The sequence below is a fragment of the Passer domesticus genome, chromosome 33 (assembly GCF_036417665.1).
Source record: "Passer domesticus isolate bPasDom1 chromosome 33, bPasDom1.hap1, whole genome shotgun sequence".
In the NCBI taxonomy this organism is placed as follows: Eukaryota; Metazoa; Chordata; class Aves; order Passeriformes; family Passeridae; genus Passer; species Passer domesticus.
Genome location: NC_087506.1, coordinates 957,358 through 983,937, shown reverse-complemented (window position 1 = coordinate 983,937; position 26,580 = coordinate 957,358). Strand labels below are relative to the sequence as shown.

At 54.8% G+C, this 26,580-nt stretch overlaps 2 protein-coding genes across 3 annotated transcripts in view; both read right to left on the bottom strand.

Annotated features, from left to right (window-relative positions):
• Positions 1 to 1,238: 1,238 nt before the first annotated feature.
• On the bottom strand, positions 1,239 to 19,429 carry LOC135288517 (kallikrein-14-like). Of its 2 annotated transcripts, XM_064401892.1 has the most exons (6): positions 19,294 to 19,429; positions 11,873 to 11,947; positions 10,315 to 10,477; positions 7,217 to 7,470; positions 4,977 to 5,113; positions 1,239 to 1,974 (listed from the first exon to the last, which is right to left on the bottom strand). In XM_064401892.1, the coding sequence occupies exons 2-6, from the start codon at positions 11,940 to 11,942 to the stop codon at positions 1,822 to 1,824; spliced, it is 777 nt and encodes a 258-aa protein (XP_064257962.1). In that variant the 5' UTR covers positions 11,943 to 11,947; positions 19,294 to 19,429; the 3' UTR covers positions 1,239 to 1,821. The 2 variants fall into 2 exon arrangements, with proteins under 2 accessions (XP_064257962.1, XP_064257963.1); XM_064401893.1 differs by lacking the exons at positions 11,873 to 11,947; positions 19,294 to 19,429 and adding an exon at positions 11,259 to 11,281.
• A 4,305-nt stretch (positions 19,430 to 23,734) lies between these two features.
• Positions 23,735 to 26,580, bottom strand: part of LOC135288455 (histone-lysine N-methyltransferase 2B-like) — a 67,068-nt gene continuing 64,222 nt past the window's right edge. The window contains 1 exon segment of the mRNA XM_064401846.1: positions 23,735 to 25,673. Within this exon segment, the coding sequence (XP_064257916.1) occupies positions 25,398 to 25,673 (276 nt within the window). The 3' untranslated portion in view covers positions 23,735 to 25,397.

Below are 26,580 nucleotides of genomic sequence, written 5' to 3'. Positions count from 1 at the left end.
CCCAGAATTCTGCCCAAATCCCCCCAAAATCTCCTCAAAATTCCCATGGATTCTCCCCAAAATCTCCCCTAAATTCCCCCCAGAATTCCCTCTAAATCTCCCCAAAACCCCCTCAAATTCCCCCCCCAAATTCCCTCGGAAACTTTTCAAACCCCCCCAAATTCCTTCTAAAATCCCTCAAAATTCCTTCTGAATCTTCCCCTCTAAATCCCCCCCAAATGTTCTCGGAATCTCAAAAAAAATCCCCTCAAATTCCCTCTAAATGTCCCCAAAATTCCCTCAGAATTCTCCCCAAAATCCCCTCAAATTCCCTCCCCAATTCCCCCAAATTTCTGTCCAATTTCCCCCCAAATTCCCTCTAAATCTCCTCAAAATTCCCACAAATTCTCCCCAAATCCCCCCCAAAATTCTGTTGAAATCTCCTCTAATTCCCCTCAAATTCCCCCCCAAATTCCCTCAGAATTTCCCCAAAATCCCCTCAAATTCCCCCCAAATTCTCCCCAAAAATTTCCTCTAAATCTCCTCAAAATCCCCACAAATTTCACCCAAACTCCCTAGGAATCTCCCCCGAATTCTCTCCAATTCCCCCCAAAATCCCCTTGGCAATTCCCCAAAATCCCCTCAAATTCCCCCAAATTCTCCCCAAAATTCTGTCAGAATCTCCTTAAAATTCCCTCAAATTCACCCCAAAATTCTGTGGGAATCCCCTCAAAATCCGACAAATTCCCCCCAAAATTCCATTGGAATGTCCTCAAAATTCCCTTGGAATTTCCCCAAAATCCCTTTAAATTTCCACCAAAATCCCCTCTAAATCCCCCCAAAATTCCCTCGGAATCTCCTCAAAATCCCCTCAGAATTCCCCCAAAATCCCATCGGAATATCCTCAAAATCCAACAAATTCACCCTTAAATCCCCAAAATTCCCTTGGGATCAGCCCCAAAATCCCCTCAAATTCACCCCAAAATCCCCCAAAAATTCTGTCAAAATCTCTCCAAAATTCCCTCAAATTTCCCCCAAAATTCCGTTGGAATATCCTCAAAATCCAACAAATTCACCCCAAAATCCCCAATTTCAGAGCACAAGAACCACACGGACCCAGAGTCCCCGGCACATCTTTAATGTCCCCTCAGGTGTCCTCCATGGTGTCCTGGAACCCCCAAAATCCCCTTGGGATCTCCCCAAAATCCCCTCAAATTCATCCCAAAATCCCCCAAAAATTCTGTCAAAATCTCCCCAAAATCTCCTCAAACTTTCCCCAAAATTCCATCAGAATGTCCCCAAAATTCCCTCGGAATCTCCTCAAAATTCCCTCAAATTTCCCCCAAAATTCCATCGGAATCTCCTCAAAATCCAACAAATTCACCCCAAAATCCCCAATGTCGGAGCACACGAACCACGCGGACCCAGAGTCCCCGGCACATCTTTAATGTCCCCTCAGGTGTCCCTCAGGTGCCAGCTCAGGTGTCCCCCAGGTGTCCTCCATGGTGTCCTGGAACCTCCAAAATCCCCTCGGGATCACCCCAAAATCCCCACAAATTCATCCCAAAATCCCCCAAAAATTTTGTCAAAATCTCCTCAAAATCCCCTTAAAATTTCCCCAAAATTCCATCGGAATCTCCTCAAAATCCAACAAATTCACCCCAAAATCCCCCAAAATCCCCAAAATTCCCAATTTTGGAGCACAAGAACCACGCGGACCCAGAGTCCCCGGCACATCTTTAATGTCCCCTCAGATGCCACCTCAGGTGCCAGCTCAGGTGTCCCTCAGGTGTCCCTCAGATGCCACCTCAGGTGTCCCTCAGGCGTCCCCCGGGTGCCACCTCAGGTGTCCTCCATGGTGTCCTGGATCCAGCGGGCGTAGCGGCACACCTTGGTGTAGACGCCGGGGCGCCGCGGCTGCCCGCAGCGCTCCATGCCCCACGAGACGATGCCCTGCAGGGTGCCCTCGCACACCAGGGGGCCGCCGGAGTCACCCTGAGGGGACAGCGGGACGGCGTCACCACCGCGGGGTCAACCGAGCCCTCCTGGGGTTGGCCAAACCCTTGGTGGATCCCCTTGGGTTTGGTGACCCCTTGATGGACCTCATCGGGTTTGATGACCCCTTGGTGGATCCCGTTGGGTTGGGTGAACGTGTTGGGTTGGGTGACCCCTTGGGTTGGTCAAACTCTTGGTGGATCCCGTTGGGTTGAGGGATGTTGTTGGGTTGGGTGACTCCTTGGTGGATCTTGTTGGGTTGGGTCAACTGAGCTCTTGTTGGATTTGGCGACCCCTTGGTGGACCTCGTTAGGTTGAGTGACCCCTTGGTGGATCTCATTGGTTTTGGTGACCCCTTGGGTTGGCCAAACCCTTGGTGGACATCATTGGGTTGGGTGAACGTGTTGGGTTGGGTGACCCCTTGGTGGACCTCGTTGAGTTGGGTGACCCCTTGGGTTGGTCAAAGTTTTGGTGGACCTTGTTGGGTTGAGTGACCCCTTGGTGGACCTCATTGGGTTTGGTGACCCCTTGGTGGCCCTCACTGGGTTTGGTGAACCCTTGATGGGCCTCGTTGGGTTGGGTGACTCCTTGGTGGATCTCGTTGGGCTTGGTGAGCCCTTGGGTTGGCCAAACTCTTGGCTGACCTCATTGGGTTGAGAGACACCATGGATTGGTCAAACTCTTGGGGGACATCATTGGGTTGGGTGAACGCGTTGGGTTGGGTGACCCCTTGAGGGACCTCATTGGGTTTGGTGACCCCTTGATGGGCCTCGTTGGGTTGGGTGACCCCTTGATGGGCCTCGTTGGGTTGGGTGACCCCTAGGTGGACCTCGTTGGGTTGGGTCACCCCTTGATGGATCTCATTGGGTTTGGTGACCCCTTGGGTTGGCCAAACCCTTGGTGGATCTCACTGGGTTGAGAGACCCCATGGATTGGTCAAACTCTTGGGGGACCTCGTTGGGTTGGGTGAACGTGTTGGGTTGGTGGACCCCACCCTTGGTGGACCTCGTTGGGTTTGGTGACCCCTTGGGTTGGCCAAACTCTTGGGGGACATCATTGGGTTGGGTGAACCTGTTGGGTTGGGTGACCCCTTGAGGGACCTCATTGGGATTGGTGACCCCTTGGGTTGGCCAAACCCTTGGTGGATCTCATTGGGTTGGGTCACCCCTTGATGGATCTCATTGGTTTTGGTGACCCCTTGGTGGGCCTCATTGGGATTGGTGACCCCTGGGGTTGGCCAAACCCTTGGTGGATCTCATTGTGTTTGGAGACCCCTTGGTGAACCTCATTGGGTTTGGTGACCCCTTGGGCTGGCCAAACCCTTGGTGGATCCCGTTGGGTTGGGTGACCCCATGGATTGGTCAAACTCTTGGTGGATCCCGTTGGGTTGGGTCAACCAAGCCCTCGTTGGGTTTGGTGACCCCATGGAGGACCTCGTTGGGTTTGAAGACCCCAAACCCAGGTTGTCCTGCACCTCTGACCCCTCCCTGGTGTCCCAGGTGTCCCCAGTGTCCGCAGGTGTGTCCCCAGTGTCCCCAGGTGTGTCCCCAGTGTCCCCAGTGTCCCCAGTGTCCCCAATGTCCCCAGTGTCCCCAGCTGTCCCCAGGTGTGTCCCCAGTGTCCGCAGGTGTGTCCCCAGTGTCCCCAGGTGTGTCCCCAGTGTCCCCAATGTCCCCAGTGTCCCAGTTGTGTCCCCAATGTCCCAGGTGTCCCCAATGTCCCCAGGTGTCCCCAATGTCCCCAGTGTCCCCTCACCTGGCAGGAGTCCCGCCCTCCCTGCAGGTGTCCCCAGTGTCCCCAGTGTCCCCAGTGTCCCCAATGTCCCCAATCCCCCCAGTGTCCCCAATGTCCCCAATGTCCCCAGGTGTCCCCAATGTCCCCAGTGTCCCCAGGTGTGTCCCCAATGTCCCCAGGTGTGTCCCCAGGTGTGTCCCAGCTGTCCCCAGGTGTGTCCCCAGTGTCCCCAGGTGTGTCCCCAGCTGTCCCCAGGTGTGTCCCCAATGTCCCCAGGTGTGTCCCCAGGTGTGTCCCCAATGTCCCCAGTGTCCCCAGGTGTGTCCCCATACCTGGCAGGAGTCCCGCCCTCCCTGCAGGTGTCCCAGGTGTGTCCCCAATGTCCCCAGTGTCCCCAGCTGTCCCCAGGTGTGTCCCCAGCTGTGTCCCAGCTGTCCCCAGGTGTGTCCCAGGTGTGTCCCCTCAGTACCTGGCAGGAGTCCCGCCCTCCCTGCAGGTGTCCCCAGGTGTCCCAGGTGTGTCCCCAGTGTCCCCAGGTGTGTCCCCAATGTCCCCAGGTGTCCCCAGGTGTGTCCCCATACCTGGCAGGAGTCCCGCCCTCCCTGCAGGTGTCCCAGGTGTGTCCCCAATGTCCCCCCAGTGTCCCCAGGTGTGTCCCCAATGTCCCCAATGTCCCCAGGTGTCCCCAGTGTCCCCAGTGTCCCCAGTGTCCCCAATGTCCCCAGGTGTGTCCCCAGTGTCCCCTCAGTACCTGGCAGGAGTCCCACCCTCCCTGAAGGTGTCCCCAATGTCCCCAGTGTCCCCAGGTGTGTCCCCAGGTGTGTCCCCAGCTGTCCCCAGGTGTGTCCCCAATGTCCCCAGTGTCCCCAGGTGTGTCCCCAGGTGTGTCCCCAGTGTCCCCAGGTGTGTCCCCATACCTGGCAGGAGTCCCGCCCTCCCTGCAGGTGTCCCCAGTGTCCCCAGTGTCCCCAGTGTCCCCAGGTGTCCCCAGGTGTGTCCCCAGTGTCCCCTCAGTACCTGGCAGGAGTCCCGCCCTCCCTGCAGGTGTCCCCAGGTGTCCCAGGTGTGTCCCCAGTGTCCCCAGGTGTCCCCAGGTGTCCCCAGGTGTGTCCCCAGGTGTGTCCCCATACCTGGCAGGAGTCCCGCCCTCCCTGCAGGTGTCCCAGGTGTGTCCCCAATGTCCCCAGTGTCCCCAGCTGTCCCCAGGTGTGTCCCCAGCTGTGTCCCAGCTGTCCCCAGGTGTGTCCCCAGGTGTGTCCCCTCAGTACCTGGCAGGAGTCCCGCCCTCCCTGCAGGTGCCCGGCACAGATCATGTTGTCGGTGATGGAGCCGGGGTAGAAACTGCGGCACTCGGCCGGGGAGAAGAGCGTGACGTTGACACACTGCAGCACCTCGGGGTACGTCACTGTGGGGACATGGAGTGACCACTGAGTGACCACTGAGTGACCACTGAGTGACCACTGAGTGACCACTGACCACTGAGTGACCAGTGACAGACCAATGGATAACCAATGAATAACCACTGAGTGACCAGTGAGTGACCATGGGGGACAGTGACACACTGCAGCACCTCGGGGTACGTCACTGCGGGGACACCGAGTGACCCTGAGTGACCCTGAGTGACCACTGAGTGACCACTGAGTGACCACTGAGTGACCACTGAGCACTGAGTGACCAATGAATAACCAATGGATAACCAATGAATAACCACTGAGTGACCACTGAGCACTGAGTGATCACTGAGTGACCACTGAGTGACCATGCGGGACAGTGACACACTGCAGCACCTCGGGGTACGTCACTGCGGGGACATGGAGTGACCCTGAGTGACCCTGAGTGACCACTGAGTGACCACTGAGTGACCACTGACCACTGAGCACTGAGTGACCAATGAATAACCAATGGATAACCAATGAATAACCACTGAGTGACCATGGGGGACAGTGACACACTGCAGCACCTCGGGGTACGTCACTGCGGGGACACGGAGTGACCACTGACCACTGACCACGGAGTGACCACTGAGTGACCCTGAGAGACCACTGACCACTGAGTGACCACTGAGTGACCACTGACCAGTGACTGACCACTGAGAGACCAATGAATAACCACTGAGTGACCATGGGGGACAGTGACACACTGCAGCACTCGGGGTACGTCACTGCGGGACACCGAGTGACCCTGAGTGACCCTGAGTGACCACAAGGAGACCAAAGTGACCATGAGGTGATCCAGATGGCCACAAGATGTCCCAGATGACCACAAGATGACCACAAGGAGACAGAAATGACCACAAGATGTCCCAGATGACCACAAGATGACCACAAGGAGACTCAAATGCCCATGAGGTGCCTACAAGGAGACCCAGATGACCACAAGGTGCCCCAAATGACCACGAGGTGCCCACAAGATGACCACAAGGAGATCCAAATATCCATGAGGAGACCCAGATGACCACGAGATGACCATGGAGAGACCCAAATGACCATGAGATGTCCCAGATGTTAACAAGATGACCACGAGGAGACCCAAATGACCACAAGGAGATCCAAATGACCACGAGGTGCCCCAAATGACCACGAGATGACCATGGAGAGACCCCAATGACCACGAGATGACCACAAGGTGCCTCAAATGACCACAAGGAGACCCAAATGCCCACAAAGTGCCCACAAGGCGACCCAAATGACCACGAGGTGCCCCAGATGACCACAAGGCGACCCACATGACCACAAGATGACCACAAGGAGACCCAAATGACCATGAGGAGACCCAAATGACCACGAGATGCCCACAAGATGACCACGGGGAGCCCATGAGGTGCCCACAAGGAGACCCAAATGACCATGAGGTGCCCCAAATGACCACGAGATGACCATGGAGAGACCCAAATGACCACGAGATGCCCACAAGGTGCCCATGAGGAGACCCAAATGACCACAAGGTGACCACAAGATGACCACAAGATGACCACGAGGAGACCCAAATGACCACGAGATGCCCACAAGATGACCACGAGTGGCCCCAAGTGCCCACAAGGAGACCCAAATGACCATGAGATGACCACAAGGTGCCCCAGATGACCACGAGATGCCCCAAATGACCATGAGGTGCCCACAATGACCACGAGGTGCCCACAATGACCACAAGATGACCACGAGGAGCCCTAGATGCCCACAAGGTGCCCACGAGGAGATCCAAATGACCATGAGATGACCATGAAGAGACCCAAATGACCACGAGGTGCCCCAAATGACCATGAGGTGACCACAAGGAGACCCAAATGACCACAAGGAGACCCAAATGACCACAAGATGACCACGAGGTGCCCACAAGGAGACCCAAATGACCACGAGATGACCATGGAGAGACCCAAATGACCATGAGATGACCACGAGATGCCCCGAATGACCACGAGATGCCCCGAATGACCACGAGGTGCCCACAAGATGCCCACGAGGTGCCCACGAGGTGCCCAGACCCCCCCCGGCCGCGCCCCCTGCCCTACCTTCGGGGGAGGTGGTGGCCCCCCAGCCCGAGGTGACGCAGGCGGTGCCGGGCCGGGGCAGGCACGAGGCCACCGGGATGGGCCGGACGCGGGCCGAGATGGCGGCGGGGGCCAGCAGCTTGAGCAGCATGATGTCGTTGTCCTTGGTGGACGGGTCGTAGCCCGGGTGGGCCACCATGCGGGCCACCATGCGGCGCTGCTCGCCCGCCTCGCGCGCGTACAGCCGGTGCTTGCCCAGCGCCACTGTGGTCACCCTGGGGACACGTGGGGACAGGTGAGGGACATGGGGAACACCTGAGGAACATCTGAGGAACATGTGAGGAACATGTGAGGGACACCTGAGGAACACCTGAGGAACATCTGAGGGACATGGGGAATATGTGAGGGACATCTGAGGAACATCTGAGGAACATCTGAGGGACATGTGAGGAACACCTGAGGAATATCTGAGGAACATCTGAGGAACATGTGAGGGACACCTGAGGAACATCTGAGGAACATCTGAGGGACATGGGGAACATGTGAGGGACACCTGAGGAACATCTGAGGAACATCCGAGGAACATGTGAGGGACACCTGAGGAACATCTGAGGAACATCTGAGGGACATGGGGAACATCTGAGGGACATCTGAGGGACACCTGAGGAACATCTGAGGGACATCCGAGGGACATCTGAGGGACACCTGAGGAACATGGGGAACGCATGGAGGGGACAGGGACAGGTGAGACAGGTGAGGAACACCTGAGGAACACCTGAAGGACATGGGAGACACATGGAGGGGACAGGGACGGGGATAGGAACAGGTGTGGGACACCTGTGGAACACCTGAGGAACATCTGAGGGACATCTGAGGGACACCTGAGGGACATGGGGGACAGGGACTGGGACAGGTGAGGGACAGGTGAAGAACATCTGAGGAACACCGGTGGAACACCTGAGGGACAGGTGAGAGACAGGTGAGGAACACCTAAGGAACACCTGAGGGACACCTGAGGAACACCTGAGGGACATGGGGAACGCATGGAGGGGACAGGACAGGTGTGAGACAGGCGTGGAACACCTGAGGAACACCTGAGGGACATGGGAGACACATGGAGGGGACAGGGACAGGTGAGGAACACCTGAGGGACACCTGAGGGACACCTGAGGGCCACCATGCGGCGCTGCTCGCCCACCTCGCGCGCGTACAGCCGGTGCTTGCCCAGCGCCACTGTGGTCACCCTGGGGACACGTGGGGACAGGTGAGGGACATGGGGAACACCTGAGGAACATCTGAGGAACATCTGAGGAACACCTGAGGAACATCTGAGGAACACCTGAGGAACATGTGAGGGACACCTGAGGAACATCTGAGGAACACCTGAGGAACACCTGAGGAACATCTGAGGAACACCTGAGGAACATGTGAGGGACACCTGAGGAACATCTGAGGAACACCTGAGGAACACCTGAGGAACATCTGAGGAACATCTGAGGAACACCTGAGGAACATGTGAGGGACACCTGAGGAACATCTGAGGGACATGGGGAATATGTGAGGGACACCTGAGGAACATCTGAGGAACATCTGAGGAACATGTGAGGGACACCTGAGGAACATCTGAGGAACATCTGAGGAACATGTGAGGGACACCTGAGGAACATCTGAGGAACATCTGAGGGACATGGGGAATATGTGAGGGACACCTGAGGAACATCTGAGGAACATCTGGGGAACATCTGAGGGACATCTGAGGGACATGAGGGACATGGGGAACACATGGAGGGGACAGGACAGGTGAGACAGGTGAGGAACACCTGAGGGACACCTGAGGGACATGGGAGACACATGGAGGGGACAGGGAGGGGATAGGGACACCTGAGGGACACCTGTGGAACACCTGAGGAACATCTGAGGGACATCTGAGGGACATGGGGGACACATGGAGGAACATCTGAGGGACTCCTGAGGAACCCCTGAGGGACAGGGGGGACACATGAAGGGGACAGGGACAGGGATAGGAACAGGTGTGGGACACCTGAGGGACACCTGAGGGACATCTGAGGGACATCTGAGGGACATGGGGGACACATGGAGGGGACAGGACAGGTGGGACAGGTGTGGGACAGGTGAGGAACACCTGAGAGACACCTGAGGGACATCTGAGGGACATGGGGGACACATGGAGGGGACAGGGACAGGGATAGGAACACCTGAGAGACACCTGAGGGACATCTGAGGGACATCTGAGGGACATCTGAGGGACATGGGGGACACATGGAGGGAGGAGGGACACCTGAGGGACACCATGCGGGCCACCATGCGGCGCTGCTCGCCCGCCTCGCGCGTGTACAGCCGGTGCTTGCCCAGCGCCACCGTGGTCACCCTGGGGACACGTGGGGACAGGTGAGGGACAGGTGAGGAACAGGGGGGCAGGGACAGGTGTGGGACAGATGGGGAAAAGTGGGAACAGGTAGGGACAGGTGTGGGACCTGTGTGTCCCCAGGTGTGCCAGGTGTGCCAGGCGTCCCCAGGTGTGCCAGGTGTGCCAGGCGTCCCCAGGTGTGCCAGGTGTCCCCAGGTGTGTTCCCAGCTGTCCCCAGCTGTCCCCAGGTGTGTCCCCAGGTGTCCCCAGGTGTCCCCAGGTGTGCCAGGTGTCCCCAGGTGTGCCCAGGTGTGTCCCCAGGTGTCCCCAGGTGTCCCCAGCTGTCCCCAGCTGTCCCCAGGTGTCCCCAGGTGTGCCAGGTGTCCCCAGGTGTCCCCAGCTGTCCCCAATGTCCCCAGGTGTCCCCAGGTGTCCCCAGCTGTCCCCAGGTGTGCCAGGTGTCCCCAGGTGTGCCCAGGTGTGTCCCCAGGTGTCCCCAGCTGTCCCCAGGTGTGCCAGCTGTCCCCAGGTGTCCCCAGGTGTGCCCAGCTGTGTCCTTACCCAGCTGTGCCTTACCCGGGCGTGGTGCAGAGCGCCGCGGTCACCACCCAGCGCGGTGCCACCAGCACTGCTGTGAGCGTGCCAGGTGTGCCAAGTGTACCCAGCTGTCCCCAGGTGTCCCCAGCTGTCCCCAGGTGTGCCAGCTGTCCCCAGGTGTGCCCAGGTGTGTCCTTACCCAGGTGTGCCTTACCCGGGCGTGGTGCAGTGCGCGGCGGTCACCACCCAGCGCGGTGCCACCAGCACGCCCCCGCAGTACAGCTTGTACATGTCCAGCACGGCCACCTGCCAGGGCTGCGAGTGCGGGACACACGCGTGACCGCCAACGACACGCGTGTCACCTGTCACCTGTGCCACTGCGGGGAGAATGATGAGAGACCTGTCAGTGTCACCTGTGTCACCTGTCTGTGTCACCTGTGCCACTGTGGGGACAATGAACAGACACCTGTGTCACCTGTCAGTGTCACCTGTCAATGTCACCTGTCAGTGTCACCTGTGTCACCTGTCAGTGTCACCTGTCAATGTCACCTGTCAGTGTCACCTGTGTCACCTGTCAGTGTCACCTGTCACCTGTCAGTGTCACCTGTGCCACCTGCCAGGGCTGCGAGTGCGGCACACGCGTGACCGCCCACCACACGCGTGTCACCTGTCACCTGTGCCACTGTGGGGACATCAGAGAGACCTGTCACCTGTCAATGTCACCTGTCTGTGTCACCTGTGTCACCTGTCACCTGTGCCACTGTGGGGACAGGAAATAGAGATATGTCACACCTGTCAGTGTCACCTGTGTCACCTGTGCCACTGTGGGGACAATGAACAGACACCTGTGTCACCTGTCAGTGTCACCTGTCAGTGACACCTGTGCCACCTGCCAGGGCTGCGAGTGCGGAATGCACGCGTGACCGCCCACCACACGCGTGTCACCTGTCACCTGTGCCACTGTGGGGACAGGAAACAGACACCTGTGTCACCTGTCACCTGTCAGTGTCACCTGTGTCACTGTGGGGACAATGACCAGAGACAGCGCTGTTACCTGCTGTCACCTCTGTGGCACCCCTCACCTGTCCCCCCTGTCCCCTCAGTGTGCCCTCAGTGTCCCCAATGTCCCCCCTGTCCCCCCCCCCAGTGTCCCCTCACCTGTCCCCAGCAGCAGCGCCAGGGTCCCCAATGCCCCCAGTGTCCCCCCAATGTCCCCCCTGTGTCCCCCCGTGTCCCCCCTGTGTCCCCCCTGTCCCTCACCTGTCCCCAGTGTCCCCAATGTCCCCATTGTCCCCAGTGTCCCCTCAGTGTCCCCAATGTCCCCCCTGTCCCCTCACCTGTCCCTCCTGTCCCCTCACCTGTCCCCAGCGTCCCTCACCTGTCCCCAGTGTCCCCTCACCTGTCCCCAGCAGCAGCGCCAGGGTCCCCAATGTCCCCAATGTCCCCAGTGTCCCCAGTGTCCCCAGTGTCCCCCCCTGTCCCCTCACCTGTCCCCAGTGTCCCCATTGTCCCCTCACCTGTCCCCAATGTCCCCAATGTCCCCTCACCTGTCCCCAGCAGCAGCGCCAGGGTCCCCAGTGTCCCCAATGTCCCCTCAGTGTCCCCTCACCTGTCCCCAGTGTCCCTCACCTGTCCCCATTGTCCCCTCACCTGTCCCCAGTGTCCCTCACCTGTCCCCAGTGTCCCTCACCTGTCCCCATTGTCCCCTCACCTGTCCCCATTGTCCCCTCACCTGTCCCCAGTGTCCCTCACCTGTCCCCAGTGTCCCTCACCTGTCCCCAGCAGCAGCGCCAGGGTCCCCGCCAGGTGCGCCGCGGGGGCCGCCAGGGGGCGCCACGTCATCGCCGCTGGGGGGCGGAGCCGAAAATTTGGGGTCAGCTCGGGGAATTTGGGGGATTTTGGGTAAATTTGGGGTGATTTTCGGGGGTTTTGGATCATTTTGGGTAAATTCGGGTCATTTTGGGGGGGATTTTGGGGTCATTTTCGCGGATTTCGGGTCATTTTCGGGGAATTTGGGGTAATTTTGTGGAATTTTGGGGTAATTTTCAGGGATTTTTGGGTCACTTTTGGGGGATTTTGGGGCCATTTTGGGGGAGTTTGGGGTAATTTTGGGGATTTGGGGGGAGTTTTGGGGATTTTGGGTCACTTTGGGGGATTTTGGGGTCATTTTGGGGGAGTTTGGGGTAATTTTGGGGGAGTTTGGCCTAATTTTTGGGGATTTTGGGTCCTTTTGGGGGGATTTGGGGCATATTTTGGGGGCTTTGGGGATTTTGGGGTCATTTTCGGGGATTTTGGGTCATTTTGGGGGATTTGGGGGGAGCTTTGGGGACTTGGGGGTCATTTTTGGGGATTTTAGGGTAATTTTTGGGACTTGGGATAATTTTCAGGAATTTTGGGTCATTTTGGGGGGATTTTGGGGGAGTTTTGAGGAGTTTGGGATTTTTTTTTAATTTTTGGGTTATTTGGGGGAGTTTGGGTTCTTTTTGGGGTCATTTTTGGCGAGTTTGGGGTCGATTTGGGGTCAATTTTGAGGATTTTGGGTCATTTTTGGCGAGTTTGGGGTCGATTTGGGGTCAATTTTGAGGATTTGGGGTTATTTTTGTAGAATTTTGGGTCAATCTGAGAGATTTTGGGTAATTTTGAGGACATTTCGGTTTTTTGGGGTCTTTTGGGGTCATTTCAGTGGCATTTGGGGGAGATTTGGGGTCATTTTTGGGAGCTTGGGACGATTTGGGGATTTTGAGATAATTTTGGGGTCATTTTGGGGAGTTTGGGCTCAATTTTGAGCAGTTTTGGGTCATTTTTTGGGGATTTTGGGGTCATTTTTGGGGTGGTTTGGGGTAATTTTTGTAGAGTTTGGGATAATATTTTTAAGAGTTTTGGGTAAATTTGGGGGATTTGGGGTCAATTTGGGGGATTTGGGGTCATTTTGGGGAGATTTGGAGGTTTTTGGGGTCATTTTTAGGGAGTTTAGGGTCGATTTGGGATCATTTTGGGGCATTTTTGGGGAGTTGGGGTAATTTTTAGGTATTTGGGTCAATTTTTAGGTCATTTTAGGATCATTTTTGGATATTTTGGGGTCATTTTGGGGTCATTTCAGTATCAATTTTAGGGATTTTAGGAACAATTTTTGGTATTTTGGGGTCGTTTGGGGATTTTGGGATGATTTTTGATCTTTTTGGGATAATTTTGGGTTTTTTTGTATTTTGGGGTCATTTTTTGTCATTTTGGGATTTTTTTTTGCATTTTGGGGCAATTTTTGGGGATGTTGGGATAATTTTGGGGTCATTTGGGGAGTTTGAGATCATTTTTGGGTCTTTTGGGGTCATATTTGGTCATTTTGGGATAATTTTGTGATATTTTGCAGAAATTTTTTGGATTTTGGGATCATTTTGGGGGATTTTTGGGTAATTTTTTGTCTTTTTGGGAGAATTTTGGGGTATTTTTTTGTATTTTGGGGGATTTTGGGATCATTTTGTGGTATTTTGGAGTAATTTTTGGTCATTTTGAGATAATTTTGTGGCATTTGGGGTATTTTGGGATAATTTTTGGTCATTTTAGGTTCATTTTGTGGGTTTTTTTGTATTTTGGGGTCATTTTTTGTCATTTTGGGATTATTTTGGGGTATTTTTTTGTATTTTGGGTCATTTTTGGCCATTTTGGGATAATTTTGGGGCACTTTGGGGTATTTTGGGGTCATTTTTGGTGGGCTTGGGATAATTTTGGCTAATTTTGCCTTATTTTTAGGGATTTTGGGATTGTTTGGGGGTATTTTTGGTATTTTGGGGTCATTTTTGGCCATTTTGGGATAATTTTTGGTATTTTGGGTAATTTTTGGTCACTTTGGGATCATTTTGTGGTATTTTGGGATCATTTTGGGGTATTTGGGCTATTTTGGGGTCACTTTTAGCCATTTTGGGATCATTTTGGGGTATTTTTTTGTATTTTCGGGTCACTTTTGGCCATTTGGGGATCATTTTGGGGTATTTTTGGTATTTTGGGGTCACTTTTGGCCATTTTGGGGTAATTTTGGGATCATATTGGGGTATTTTTTGGTAATTTGGGGTCACTTTTGGCCATTTTGGGGTCATTTTGGGATCATTTTGGGGTATTTTTTTGTATTTTCGGGTCACTTTTGGCCATTTTGGGGTAATTTTGGGGGTTTTTTTTTGTATTTTGGGGTCACTTTTGGCCATTTTGTGGTTATTTTAGGCATTTTTTGGTCATTTTTACGTAGTTTTGGGATCATTTTGGGGTATTTTTTGTATTTTGGGGTCACTTTTGGCCATTTTGGGGTCATTTTGGGCATTTTTGGGTCATTTTTACGTAGTTTTGGGATCATTTTGGGGTATTTTTTGTATTTTCGGGTCACTTTTGGCCATTTTGGGGTCATTTCCGGTATTTTTGGGTCATTTTTGGGTCATTTTGGGATCATTTTGGGGTATTTTTTGTATTTTGGGGTCACTTTTGGCCATTTTGGGGTCATTTTGGGATCATTTTGGGGTATTTTTTTGTAATTTCGGGTCACTTTTGGCCATTTTGGGGTAATTTTGGGGGTTTTTTTTGGTATTTTGGGGTCACTTTCGGCCATTTTGGGGTCATTTCGGCCATTTTTGGGCCATTTTCGGGTCATTTCGGGTCATTCCAGGTTCTCCCCCCCTTCCCCTCCCCCCCCGCCCCATAGGGGCCCTTTCGCAACGGTGACGTCATCGGGCCCAACCCGTTGGGGCCCATTAACGAGGGCGTTAATTGGCCTTAATTAGCGGCCCTAATTAGCGGGCGCCGCCCCGCCCCGCCCCCACCCCGGCCCGGGGCTCGGTGACCTGCGGGGACCCCGCGGGGGCCGACGGGAAAGGGGCGGGGCCTGACCGGGGGCGGGGCCAGCCCGGGCTCCCAGTTTGGGCTCCCAGTTTGGGGTTGGGTTCCCAGTTTGGGGTCCCAGTTTGGGGCTCAGGTCCCAGTATGGGGTTGGGTTCCCAGTTTGGGGTTGGGTTCCCAGTTTGGAGTTGGGTTCCCAGTTTGGGGTTGGGTTCCCAGTTTGGAGTTGGGTTCCCAGTTTGGGGTTGGGTTCCCAGTTTGGGGTCCCAGTTTGGGGTTGAGGTCCCAGTTTGGGCTCCCAGTTTGGGGCTCAGGTCCCAGTTTGGGGTTGGATTCCCAGTTTGGGGTTGGGTTCCCAGTTTGGGGTCCCACTTTGGGGTTCCCAGTTTGGGGCCCAGGTCCCAGTTTGGGTTCCCAGTTTGGGTTCCCAGTTTGGGTTCCCAGTTTGGGATCCCAGTTTGGATTGGGTTCCCAGTTTGGGTTCCCAGTTTGGGATCCCAGTTTGGGATCCCAGTTTGGATTGGGTTCCCCGTTTGGGTTCCCAGTTTGGGTTCCCAGTTTGGGATCCCAGTTTGGGGTCCCAGTTTGGGGCTCAGGTCCCAGTTTGGGATCCCAGTTTGGATTGGGTTCCCCGTTTGGGTTCCCAGTTTGGTGTCCCAGTTTGGGGTTGGGTTCCCAGTTTGGGTTCCCAGTTTGGGTTCCCAGTTTGGGATTGGGATCCCAATTTGGGCTCCCAGTTTGGGGTTGGGTTCCCAGTTTGGGCTCCCAGTTTGGGGTTGGGTTCCCAGTTTGGGCTCCCAGTTTGGGGTCCCAGTTTGGGATTGGGGTCCGAGTTTGGGGTCCCAGTTTGGGATTGGGGTCCCAGTTTGGGCTCCCAGTTTGAGGTCCCAGTTCGAATCTGGAGTTCCCAGTTTGAATTCCCAGTTTGGGTTTGGGTTCCCAGTTTGGGGTTCAGGTCCCAGTTTGGATTCCCAGTTTGGAGTTCGGTCCCAGTTTGAGGTCCCAGTTTGGGTTCCTAGTTTGGGGTTGGGCTCCCAGTTTGGGGCTCAGGTCCCAGTTTGGGGTTGGGGTCCCAGTTTGGGGCTCAGGTCCCAGTTTGGGGTTGGGGTCCCAGTTTGAGGTCCCAGTTCAAATCTGGAGTTCCCAGTTTGGGGTCCCAGTTTGGGGTTGGGGTCCCAGTTTGGGCTCCCAGTTTGAGGTCCCTGTTCGAAGTTTGGAGTTCCCAGTTTGGGCTCCCAGTTTGGGCTCCCAGTTTGGGGCTGGGTTCCCAGTTTGGGGCTGGCTTCCCAGTTTGAGGTCCCAGTTCAGATCTGGAGTTCCCAGTTTGGGTTCCCAGTTTGGGTTCCCAGTTTGGGATCCCAGTTTGAGGTTGGGTTCCCAGTTTGGGTTCCCACTTTGGGATTCAGGTTCCCAGTTTGGGGTCCCAGTTTGGATTGAGTTCCCAGTTTAGGTTCCCAGTTTGGGATCCCAGTTTGGGGTTGAGGTCCCAATTTGAGGTCCCACTTTGGGGTCCCACTTTGGGGTTCAGGTCCCAGTTTGGGGTTGAGGTCCCAGTTTGGGTTCCCAGTTTGGGGTTGAGGTCCCAGTTTGGGTTCCCAGTTTGGGGCTGGGCTCCCAGTTTGGGGCTGGGTTCCCAGTTTGGGGCTGGGTTCCCAGTTTGGGGTCCCACTTTGGGGTTCCCAGTTTGGGGCTGGGTTCCCAGTTTGAGTTCCCAGTTCAAATCTGGAGTTCCCAGTTTGGGGTTCAGTTCCCAGTTTGGGGTCCCAGTTCAAATCTGGAGTTCCCAGTTTGGGTTCCCAGTTTGGGATTCAGGTCCCAGTTTGGGGTTGGGTTCCCAGTTTGGGGCTGGGTTCCCAGTTTGAGTTCCCAGTTCAAATCTGGAGTTCCCAGTTTGGGGTTCAGTTCCCAGTTTGGGTTCCCAGTTCAAATCTGGAGTTCCCAGTTTGGGGTTCAGTTCCCAGTTTGAGTTCCCAGTTCAAATCTGGAGTTCCCAGTTTGGGTTCCCAGTTTGGGGCTGGGTTCCCAGTTTGAGTTCCCAGTTCAAATCTGGAGTTCCCAGTTTGGGGTTCAGTTCCCAGTTTGGGTTCCCAGTTCAAATCTGGAGCTCCCAGTTTGGGTTCCCAGTTTGGGGCTGGGTTCCCAGTTTGGGTTCCCAGTTTGGGTTTGGGTTCCCAGTTCAAATCTGGAGTTCCCAGTTTGGGTTCCCAGTTTGGCTCCAGGCCCCGCCCACCAGAAATTGGCCCCGCCCCTTTCCCGTGGGAACCGGAACCAGGGAGGGACTGGGACAAACTGGGATGGACTGGGACAAACTGGGAGAGTGGAACTGGGACTGGGACAAACTGGGATGGACTGGGATGGACTGGGACAAACTGGGAGAGTGGAACTGGGACTGGGATGAACTGGGATGGACTGGGATGGACTGGGAGAGTGGAACTGGGACTGGGACAAACTGGGATGGACTGGGAGAGTGGAACTGGGACTGGGACAAACTGGGATGGACTGGGAGAGTGGAACTGGGACTGGGATGAACTGGGATGGACTGGGACAAACTGGGAGAGTGGAACTGGGACTGGGACAAACTGGGATGAACTGGGATGGACTGGGAGAGTGGAACTGGGACTGGGATGAACTGGGACCAACTGGGATGGACTGGGAGAGTGGAACTGGGACTGGGATGAACTGGGATGGACTGGGACAAACTGGGAGAGTGGAACTGGGACTGGGACAAACTGGGATGGACTGGGATGGACTGGGAGAGTGGAACTGGGACTGGGATGAACTGGGACCAGCTGGGATGGACTGGGAGAGTGGAACTGGGACTGGGATGAACTGGGACCAGCTGGGATGGACTGGGACAAACTGGGACCAGCTGGGACCAACTGGAAGAGGACACTGGGACAAACTGGGACAAACTGGGACTGGGTGACACAAGGAACTGGGGCCAAACTGGGAGAGAAGAGACACCAGGAACTGGGGCTAAACTGGGCCAAACTGGGACTGGGATAAACTGGCCAAACTGGGACAGGGTGACACCGGGAACTGGGACCAACTGGGACCTTGGACTGGGTCAAACTGGGCCATACTGGGATAGGGTCAAACTGGGAACTGGGCCAAACTGGGACTCTGGGACTGGGTCAAATTGGGACAAACTGGGACAGGGTGACAGGGGGAACTGGGACATACTGGGACAGGGTCAAACTGGGACTGGGCCAAACTGGGACAGGGTGACGGGGAACTGGGCCATACTGGGACAGGGTCAAACTGGGACAGGGTCAAACTGGGACTGGGCCATACTGGGACAGGGTCAAACGGGGACTGGGCCAAACTGGGACAGGGTGACACGGGGGAACTGGGACCAACTGGGACCTTGGAATGGGTCAAACTGGGCCATACTGGGACAGGGTGACACCGGGAACTGGGCCATACTGGGACAGGGTCAAACTGGGAACTGGGCCATACTGGGACAGGGTCAAACTGGGCCAAACTGGGACAGGGTGACACCAGGGAACTGGGCCATACTGGGACAGTGGGCCTGGGCCAAACTGGGACAGGGTGACACCGGGACAAACTGGGACAAACTGGGACAGGGTGACAGCGGGAACTGGGACAAACTGGGACAGAGTGACACCGGGACAAACTGGGACAAACTGGGACAGGGTGACAGTGGGAACTGGGCCAAACTGGGACAGGGTCAAACTGGGACAAACTGGGATGGGGTTAAACTGGGGACTGGGGCAAACTGGGACAGGGTGACACCGGGGAACTGGGACAAACTGGGCCATACTGGGATGGGGCCAAACCAGGAACTGGGGCCAAACTGGGACAGGGTCAAACTGGGACAAACTGGGATGGGGTCAAACTGGGAACTGGTGCCATACTGGGACAGGGTGACACCGGGAACTGGGACAAACTGGGACAGGGTCAAACTGGGAACTGGGCCAAACTGGGACAGTGGGACTGGGCCAAACTGGGACAGGGTCAAACTGGGAACTGGGGCCAAACTGGGACAGGGTGACACCAGGGAACTGGGACAAACTGGGACAGGGTCAAACTGGGAACTGGGCTAAACTGGGACAGGGTCAAACTGGGAACTGGGCTAAACTGGGACAGTGGGACTGGGCCAAACTGGGACAGGGTGACACCGGCAACTGGGGCAAACTGGGACAGGGTGACACCGGGGAACTGGGCCATACTGGGACAAACGGGGATGGGGTCAAACTGGGAACTGGGCCAAACTGGGACAGGGTGACACCGGGAACTGGGGCAAACTGGGACAGGGTGACACCGGGGAACTGGGCCATACTGGGACAGTGGGCCTGGGCCAAACTGGGCCATACTGGTCCCCCCTCCCTGCCGCCGCCCCTCCCCCCCAAACCTGCGCGCCGCCCCTCGGGGGGGCCGGGGGGGGGTGGGGCCACCCCGGCTCCTTCCTCGCTCGCCGCTGTCGCCTCCGTTGTCGCCCCGCCGTGCCCGCCGTGTCCCCGCTGTCCCCTCGCTGTCCCCGCGCTGTCCCCGAAGGGGGACACGCCCCTCCCCCACCCCCTCCCCGCGGACACGCCCCTCCCCTCCCCTCCCCCCCCCCCCCCAAATTTTTAATTGGGGCGTGGGGGACGCGGCTTAATCCGGGCGGGGCCGCGGGGGGGGAGGGGAGGGAGGGGCGGAGGGGGTGGGGGAGGGGCGGGCGGGGAGGGGGGGGAGGGGTTGGGGGGGGTGTGAAGGGGGAGTTTGGGGGGTCTTGATTGGTTGGGAGGGGATTTTTGGGGGGTCTTAATTGGCTGAGAGGGATTTTGGGGGGTCTTGATTGGTTGGGGGGGATTTTGGGGGGTTCGTGATTGGCTGAGAGGGATTTTGGGGGGGATTTTGGGGGGTCCTGATTGGTTGGGAGGAGATTTTGGGGGATTTTGGGGGGTCTTGATAGGCTGAGAGAGGATTTGGGGGGATTTTGATGGGTCTTGATTGGCTGAGAGGGATTTTGGGGGGTCTTGATTGGTTGGAAGGAATTTTTGGGGGGATTTTGGGGGGTCTTGATTGGTTGGAAGGAATTTTTGGGGGGATTTTGGGGGGTCTTGATTGGTTGGGAGGGATTTTTGGGGGGTCTTAATTGGCTGAGAGGGATTTTGGGGGGTCCTGATTGGTTGGGAGGAGATTTTGGGGGATTTTGGGGGGTCTTGATAGGCTGGGAGGGGATTTTGGGGGGGATTTGGGGGGGTCTTGATTGACTGGGAAGGATTTTGGGGGGTCTTCATTGGTTGGGAGGAATTTTGGGGGTCCTGATTGGTTGAGAGGGGATTTTGGGGGTCTTAATTGGCTGAGAGGGATTTTGGGGAGGATTTTGGGGGGTCTTGATTGGTTGGGAGGGAATTTGGGGGATTTTGGGGGGTCTTGATTGGCTGGGAGGGATTTTGGAGGTCTTAATTGGCTGAGAGAGGATTTGGGGGGATTTTGGGGGGTCCTGATTGGTTTGGAGGAATTTTGGGGGAGTTTGGGGGTCTTGATTGGTTGGGGGGGATTTTGGGGGGGTCTTGATTGGTTGGGAGGAATTTTGGGGGAGGGGGGAATTTTGTGAGGGATTTAAAAGGGGATTTTTGGGGTTTCTGATTGGCTGGGACGGGATTTTTGGGGGTCTTGATAGGTTGGGGGCAGATTTTGGGGGGGTCCTGATTGATTGGAAGGAGATTTTGGGGGAGGGGGAAATTTTGGGAGGGATTTTGGGGTCCTGATTGGCTGAGGGGGGAATTTGGAGAGAGGGTAGAAAATTTGGTGGGTTCCTGATTGGTTGGGGGGGGATTTGGGGGGAATTTTGGGGGAATTAGAGGGGGGAATTTTGGAGGAGAGGGGGAATTTTGGGGGGGATTTTGGGGTGTCCTGATTGGGGGAATTGGGGGGGATTTCTGGGGGATTTTGTGGAAGATTTTGGGGGGAATTTGAAGAGTCCTGATTGGCTGGGGGAAAATTTGGAGGAGGGAGGATTTTGGAGTGGTTTCAAAAGGGGATTTCAAAAGTCTCGCTTCCCACACTTTTCTCCTCATTTCCCACCTTTTTTTCCTCACTTTTCCCCCTCAAATTTTCCTTTTCCCCCTCCCATTTCCCTCATTTTTCCGCCATTTCTGTTCCCTCCCCACCTTGTGCTTCCTGCCTTTTATCCCTCACCTTTCTCACCTTTTTCACCTGTTTTTCCCAACTTTTCCCCCTCAAATTTCTCACTTTTTCCTCTCTGCATTTCCTGCCCTTTCCCCTCACTCTTCCCACCATTTTCCGTGCACAATTACCTCAATTTCCCTAATTTTCCCCGCAATGTTTACCTCACTTTTTCAATTTCCCCCTCACATTTCCCGCCTTTTTCTCCCCACATTTCTGGCCATTTCTCCTCACCTTTCCCACTGTTTCCCCCTCACATTTTCTGGTTTTTTACTCACATATCTCACCTTTTCCCCCTCACATTTCCTGCTATTTCCCCCTCACATTTCCCACCTTTTTCCCCTCACATTTCCCCTTTTTTCCCCTCACGTTTCCCCCTTATTTTCTCACTTTTGCCATATTTTCCCCCTCACATTTCCCACAATTTCCCCCACACATTTCCGCCATTTTCCGAATTTTCCCTGCCCTTTCCTTCATGTTTCCCGCCCTTTTCTCCTCACTTTTCCCGCCTTTTCCTCCTCACATTCCCCACCATTTCCCCCTCATGTTTCCTGCTCACATTTCCTCCCTTTTTCCGTCACATTTTCTCTCTTTTTCCTGTTTCCCACTACTTCCCCCTCATGTTTTTCACCATTTCCCCTTCACTTTTCCGGCCTTTTCCCCCCTCACGTTTCCCACCTTGTCCTCCTCGCATTTCCCGCCATTTTTCCTTCATTTTCCCCTCACATTTCTTTGTTCCCCCCTCACATTTCCCTCCATTTCCCCACCTCACATTTCCCTCCATTTTCCCCTCACATTTCCTGCCTTTTCCCCCTCAAATTTCCCACGTTTTCCCCCTCACATTTCCCCCCTTTTTTTCCTCATTTTCCCACCTTTTCCTCTCACATTTCCCATTTTTTCCCCCTCACATTTCCCCTCATGTTTCCCACCTTTTCCTTCTCACTTTTCCCACCTTTTCCCCATTTCCTGCTTTTTCACCTCACATTTTCCATTTTTCCCCTCACACTTCCCACCCTTTCCTCCTCACATTTCCCACCATTTTTCCTTCAATTCCCCCTCACATTTCTTTTTTCCCCCCTCACATTTCCCACCTTTTCCTCCTCACACTTCCCTTCATTTTCTTGCATTTTTACCCCCATATTTCCCGCCTTTTTCCCTCACATTTTCCATTTTTGCCTCATTTTTCCCACTATTTCCTTCATGTTTCCTGCCCATTTCCCCTCATGTTTCCCACCTTTTTCTCCTCATTTTTACCACCATTTTCTGGTTGTTTCCTGCACTTTCCCCCTCACATTTCCTATTTTCCCCTCACATTTTCCATTTTTTCCCCTCACATTTCCCACCTTTTCCTCCTCACATTTCCCACCTTTTCCTCCTCATGTTTCCTGCCATTTTTCCTTCATTTTCCCCTCACATCTCCCTTTTTCCTCCTCACATTTCCCCTCATGTTTCCCACCTTTTCCTCCTCACTTTTCCCACCATTTTCCGGTTGTTTCGTGCACTTTTCCTCCCACATTTCCCAATTTTTCCCCTCACATTTCCCACACTTCCCCTCTCACATTTCCCCCCTTTTTCTCTCACATTTTCCTTTTTTTCTCACTTTTCCTGCCTTTTCCCCTCACATTTCCCACCATTTCCCCTCACATTTCCTGCCTTTTTTTCTCACTTTTCCCCCCTCACATTCCTGCACTTTTCCTCTCACATTTCCCATTTTCCCCCTCACATTTCCCACTCTTTTCCTCTCATATTTCCCACCTTTTTCTCCTCACACTTCCCACTTTTCCCCCTCACATTTCCCACCTTTTCCTCTTCACATTTCCCTCCATTTCCCCCTCATTTCCTGCCTTGTCTCCTCAAATTTCCCACCATTCTCCCCTCACATTTCCCACCTTTTCCTCCTCACACTTCCCTTCATTTTCTCACATTTTTACCCCCATATTTCCCACCTTTTGCCCTCACATTTTCCCTCACATTTTCCATTTTTGCCTCATTTTTCCCACTATTTCCTTCATGTTTCCTGCCCATTTCCCCTCATGTTTCTCACCTTTTTCTCCTCGTTTTTACCACCATTTTCTGGTTGTTTCCTGCACTTTCCCCCTCACATTTCCTATTTTCCCCTCACATTTTCCATTTTTTCCCCTCACATTTCCCACCTTTTCCTCCTCACATTTCCCACCTTTTCCTCCTCATGTTTCCTGCCATTTTTCCTTCATTTTCCCCTCACATCTCCCTTTTTCCTCCTCACATTTCCCCTCACGTTTCCCACCTTTTCCTCCTCACTTTTCCCACCATTTTCCGGTTGTTTCGTGCACTTTTCCTCCCACATTTCCCAATTTTTCCCCTCACATTTCCCACACTTCCCCTCTCACGTTTCCCCTTTCCCCCATCACATTTCCCCCCCTTTTTCTCTCACATTTTCCTTTTTTTCTCACTTTTCTCCCTCACATTCCTGCACTTTTCCCGTCACATTTCCCATTTTTTCCCCTCACATTTCCCACAATTTTTCCTTCATTTTCCCCTCACATTTCCCTTTTTTCTCCCTCACATTTCCCCCTCACATTTCCCATATTTCCCCTCATTTTCCCACCTTTTCTCCGCCATTTCCCCCCCAAAATGGCAGAATTTGGCTTTTCTCCCCCATCCTGCATCCCCCAAACCCCAAAAGTCCAGAACCACCCTGACCAATCAGAGTCTTTATTGTGGGCGGAGCTTGCGCCGCCTTTAAATTAAAATACAAAACCCTAAAATCCCAAAAAACACCCGGAAATGCCCCAAAAATGCTGCGGGGGGAGGGGCTGGACCCATTTTGGGGGGGGAAATTGGGGGAGGGGCCCGTGGGAGGGGTTTGGGGGGGCCCCAGGGGGGGGATTTGGGGTGGGGAGGGGTCTCCAGGGCTGGAGTGGCACTGGGAGAGCCCCAAAGTCTCTTCTCGGGGGTCCCCAGGGTTGGAGGCATCTCGAGATCGTCCAGGAGCACCCCAAAATTTCATTCCACCGATTCTGGGACCTTCTGGCTGACTGGAGGCATCTCAAGAACTTCCAGGAGCACCCCAAAATTTAATTCCACCGATTTTGGGACCTTCTGGCTGACTGGAGGCATCTCAAGATCTTCTGGGAGCACCCTAAAATTTAATTCCACGGTTTTTGGGGACCTTGCAGTTGACTGGAGGCATCTCAAGGACTTTTGGGAGCACCCTGACATCTTCTTCCCATGACTCTTGGTTGACTGGAGGAGCCTCCAGGACTTCCAGGACCTGTCCATGATTTTTGGGTCTTCCCAGTTGACTGGAGGCATCTCTATGGCTTCAACGAACACCTCAGTATCTTCTTCCCATGACTCTTGGTTGAGATCCAGGACTTTTGCTTGAGCACCATGACCCCTGGTTGACCACCATGACTCTTGGTTGGCCACCACAACTCTTGGTTGGCCACCACAACTCTTGGTTGGTCACCACGACTCTTGGTTGACCATCATGACTCTTTGTTGGCCACCATGACTCTTGGTTGACCACCACGACTCTTGGTTGACTTCCATGACTCTTGGTTGACCACCACGACTCTTGGTTGACATCCATGACTCTTGGTTGATCACCATGATTCCTGGTTGGCCTTCACAACTCTTGCTTGGACACCACAACTCTTGGTTGACCACCATGACTCTTGGTTGATCACCATGATTCCTGGGTGGCCTCCACAACTCTTCGTTGACCACCATGACTCATTGTTGGCCACCACAACTCATTGTTGGCCACCACGACTCTTGGTTGACATCCAGAACTCTTGGTTGACCACCATGATTCTTGGTTAGCCACCATGACTCTTGGTTGACCACCATGATTCCTGGGTGGCCTCCACAACTCTTGGTTGACCACCATGACTCTTGGTTGATCACCATGATTCTTAGTTGACCTCCATGACTCTTGGTTGACTGCCATGATTCTTGGTTGACCCCTACGGCTCTTGGTCGACCACACAACCCTGTGTTGACCATCACAACTCTTGGTTCACCTCCACAATTCTTGGTTGACCCTTATGGCTATTGATTGACCACCATGATTTTTGGTTGGCCACCACAACTCTTGATAGACCACCACAACTCTTGATTGACTACCATGATTCTTGGTTGGCCACCACAACTCTTGGTTGACTCCTTATGGCTCTTGACTGACCACCATGATTCTCGGTCGACCACCACCACTCTTGGTTGACCACCACACCTCCACAACCTTCTCCAAACCACCCCCGCCAACTCCCGATCGCCTCCAACCACCTCCAGAACCTCTCCATCCTCCCACACCTCCATCCCAGCACCCCCGGGGACCCCCTGGAGCCCCTCCCCGGCTCAGTTGAGGAAGCGCCGGCAGCGCCGGGCGCCGCAGTTGCAGGGCAGCTTGGCCGCCGGCTCCTCGATGGGGAACTTGTAGTCGTAGGTGAGCTCCTCGCCGCGCAGGATGCGGCGCAGCGCGAAGATGACGATGCGCTTGTGGCCCTCCACGTGGATGACGCGCGAGTAGCAGTTGGGCTCGCACGAGTGGTTGATGAAGCGCGCGGCGCTGCCGTGCATGGTGGCGTCCACCACCTCGGCCTCGTCGATGCGGAACATGTAGCAGCCGATGCCCTGCGGGGGCAGCCAGGGGGTCAGCGGGGCGGGGGCGTGGTCAGGGGTTGGGGGTGTGGTCAAGGGTTGGGGCGTGGTCAAGGGTTGGGACATCATCATGGGTTGGGGACAGTCAATGGTTGGGACATAGTCAAGTGTTGGTGACATCATCAAGGATTGGGGTGTGGTCAAGGGTTGGGGGCACGGTCAAGGGTTAGGGACGTCATCAAGGGTTGGGGGTATCAGAAAGGGTTGGGGCGTGGTCAAGGGTTGGGGAGTGGTCAAGAGTTGGGGTGTGGTCAAGGGTTGGGGAGTGGTCAAGTGTTGGGGTGTGGTCAAGGGTTGGGGCCTGATCAACGGTTGGGGATGGTCAAGGGTTGGGGAGTGGTCAAGAGTTGGGGTGTGGTCAAGGGTTGGGATCATGATCAAGGGCTGGGGGTGTGGTCAAGGGTTGGGGGCATCATCAAGGATTGGGGTGTGGTCAAGGGTTGGGGGCACGGTCAAGGGTTAGGGACGTCATCAAGGGTTGGGGGTATCAGAAAGGGTTGGGGCGTGGTCAAGGGTTGGGGCGTGGTCAAGGGTTGGGGAGTGGTCAAGTGTTGGGGTATGGTCAAGAGTTGGGGGCGTGGTCAAGGGTTGGGGTATGGTCAAGGGTTGGGATCATGGTCAAGTGTTGGCGTGTGGTCAAGGGTTGGGGCGTGGTCAAGGGTTGGGGATGGTCAAAGGTTGGGGAGTGGTCAAGGGTTGGGGATGGTCAAAGGTTGGGGATGGTCAAGGGTTGGGACATGGTCAAGGGTTGGGGACAGTAAAGATTGGGACACGGTGAAGGGTTGGGACAAAGTCAAGGGTTGGGGCGTGGTCAAGGGTTGGGGCCATCATCAAGGGTTGACTTTTCCGTAATTTTCTCACCTTTTCCCCTCCCTTTTCC

Excerpts from the sequence above, each read along its gene's own strand:
- LOC135288517 (XM_064401892.1), bottom strand. The coding sequence starts at position 11,942 with ATGACGTGGCGCCCCCTGGCGGCCCCCGCGGCGCACCTGGCGGGGACC. Across the intron at positions 5,114-7,216 it reads GGCCACCACCTCCCCCGAAG|TGACGTACCCCGAGGTGCTG; the intron begins GTAGGGCAGGGG and ends ATGTCCCCACAG. Across the intron at positions 1,975-4,976 it reads GAGGGCGGGACTCCTGCCAG|GGTGACTCCGGCGGCCCCCT; the intron begins GTACTGAGGGGA and ends CTGTCCCCTCAG.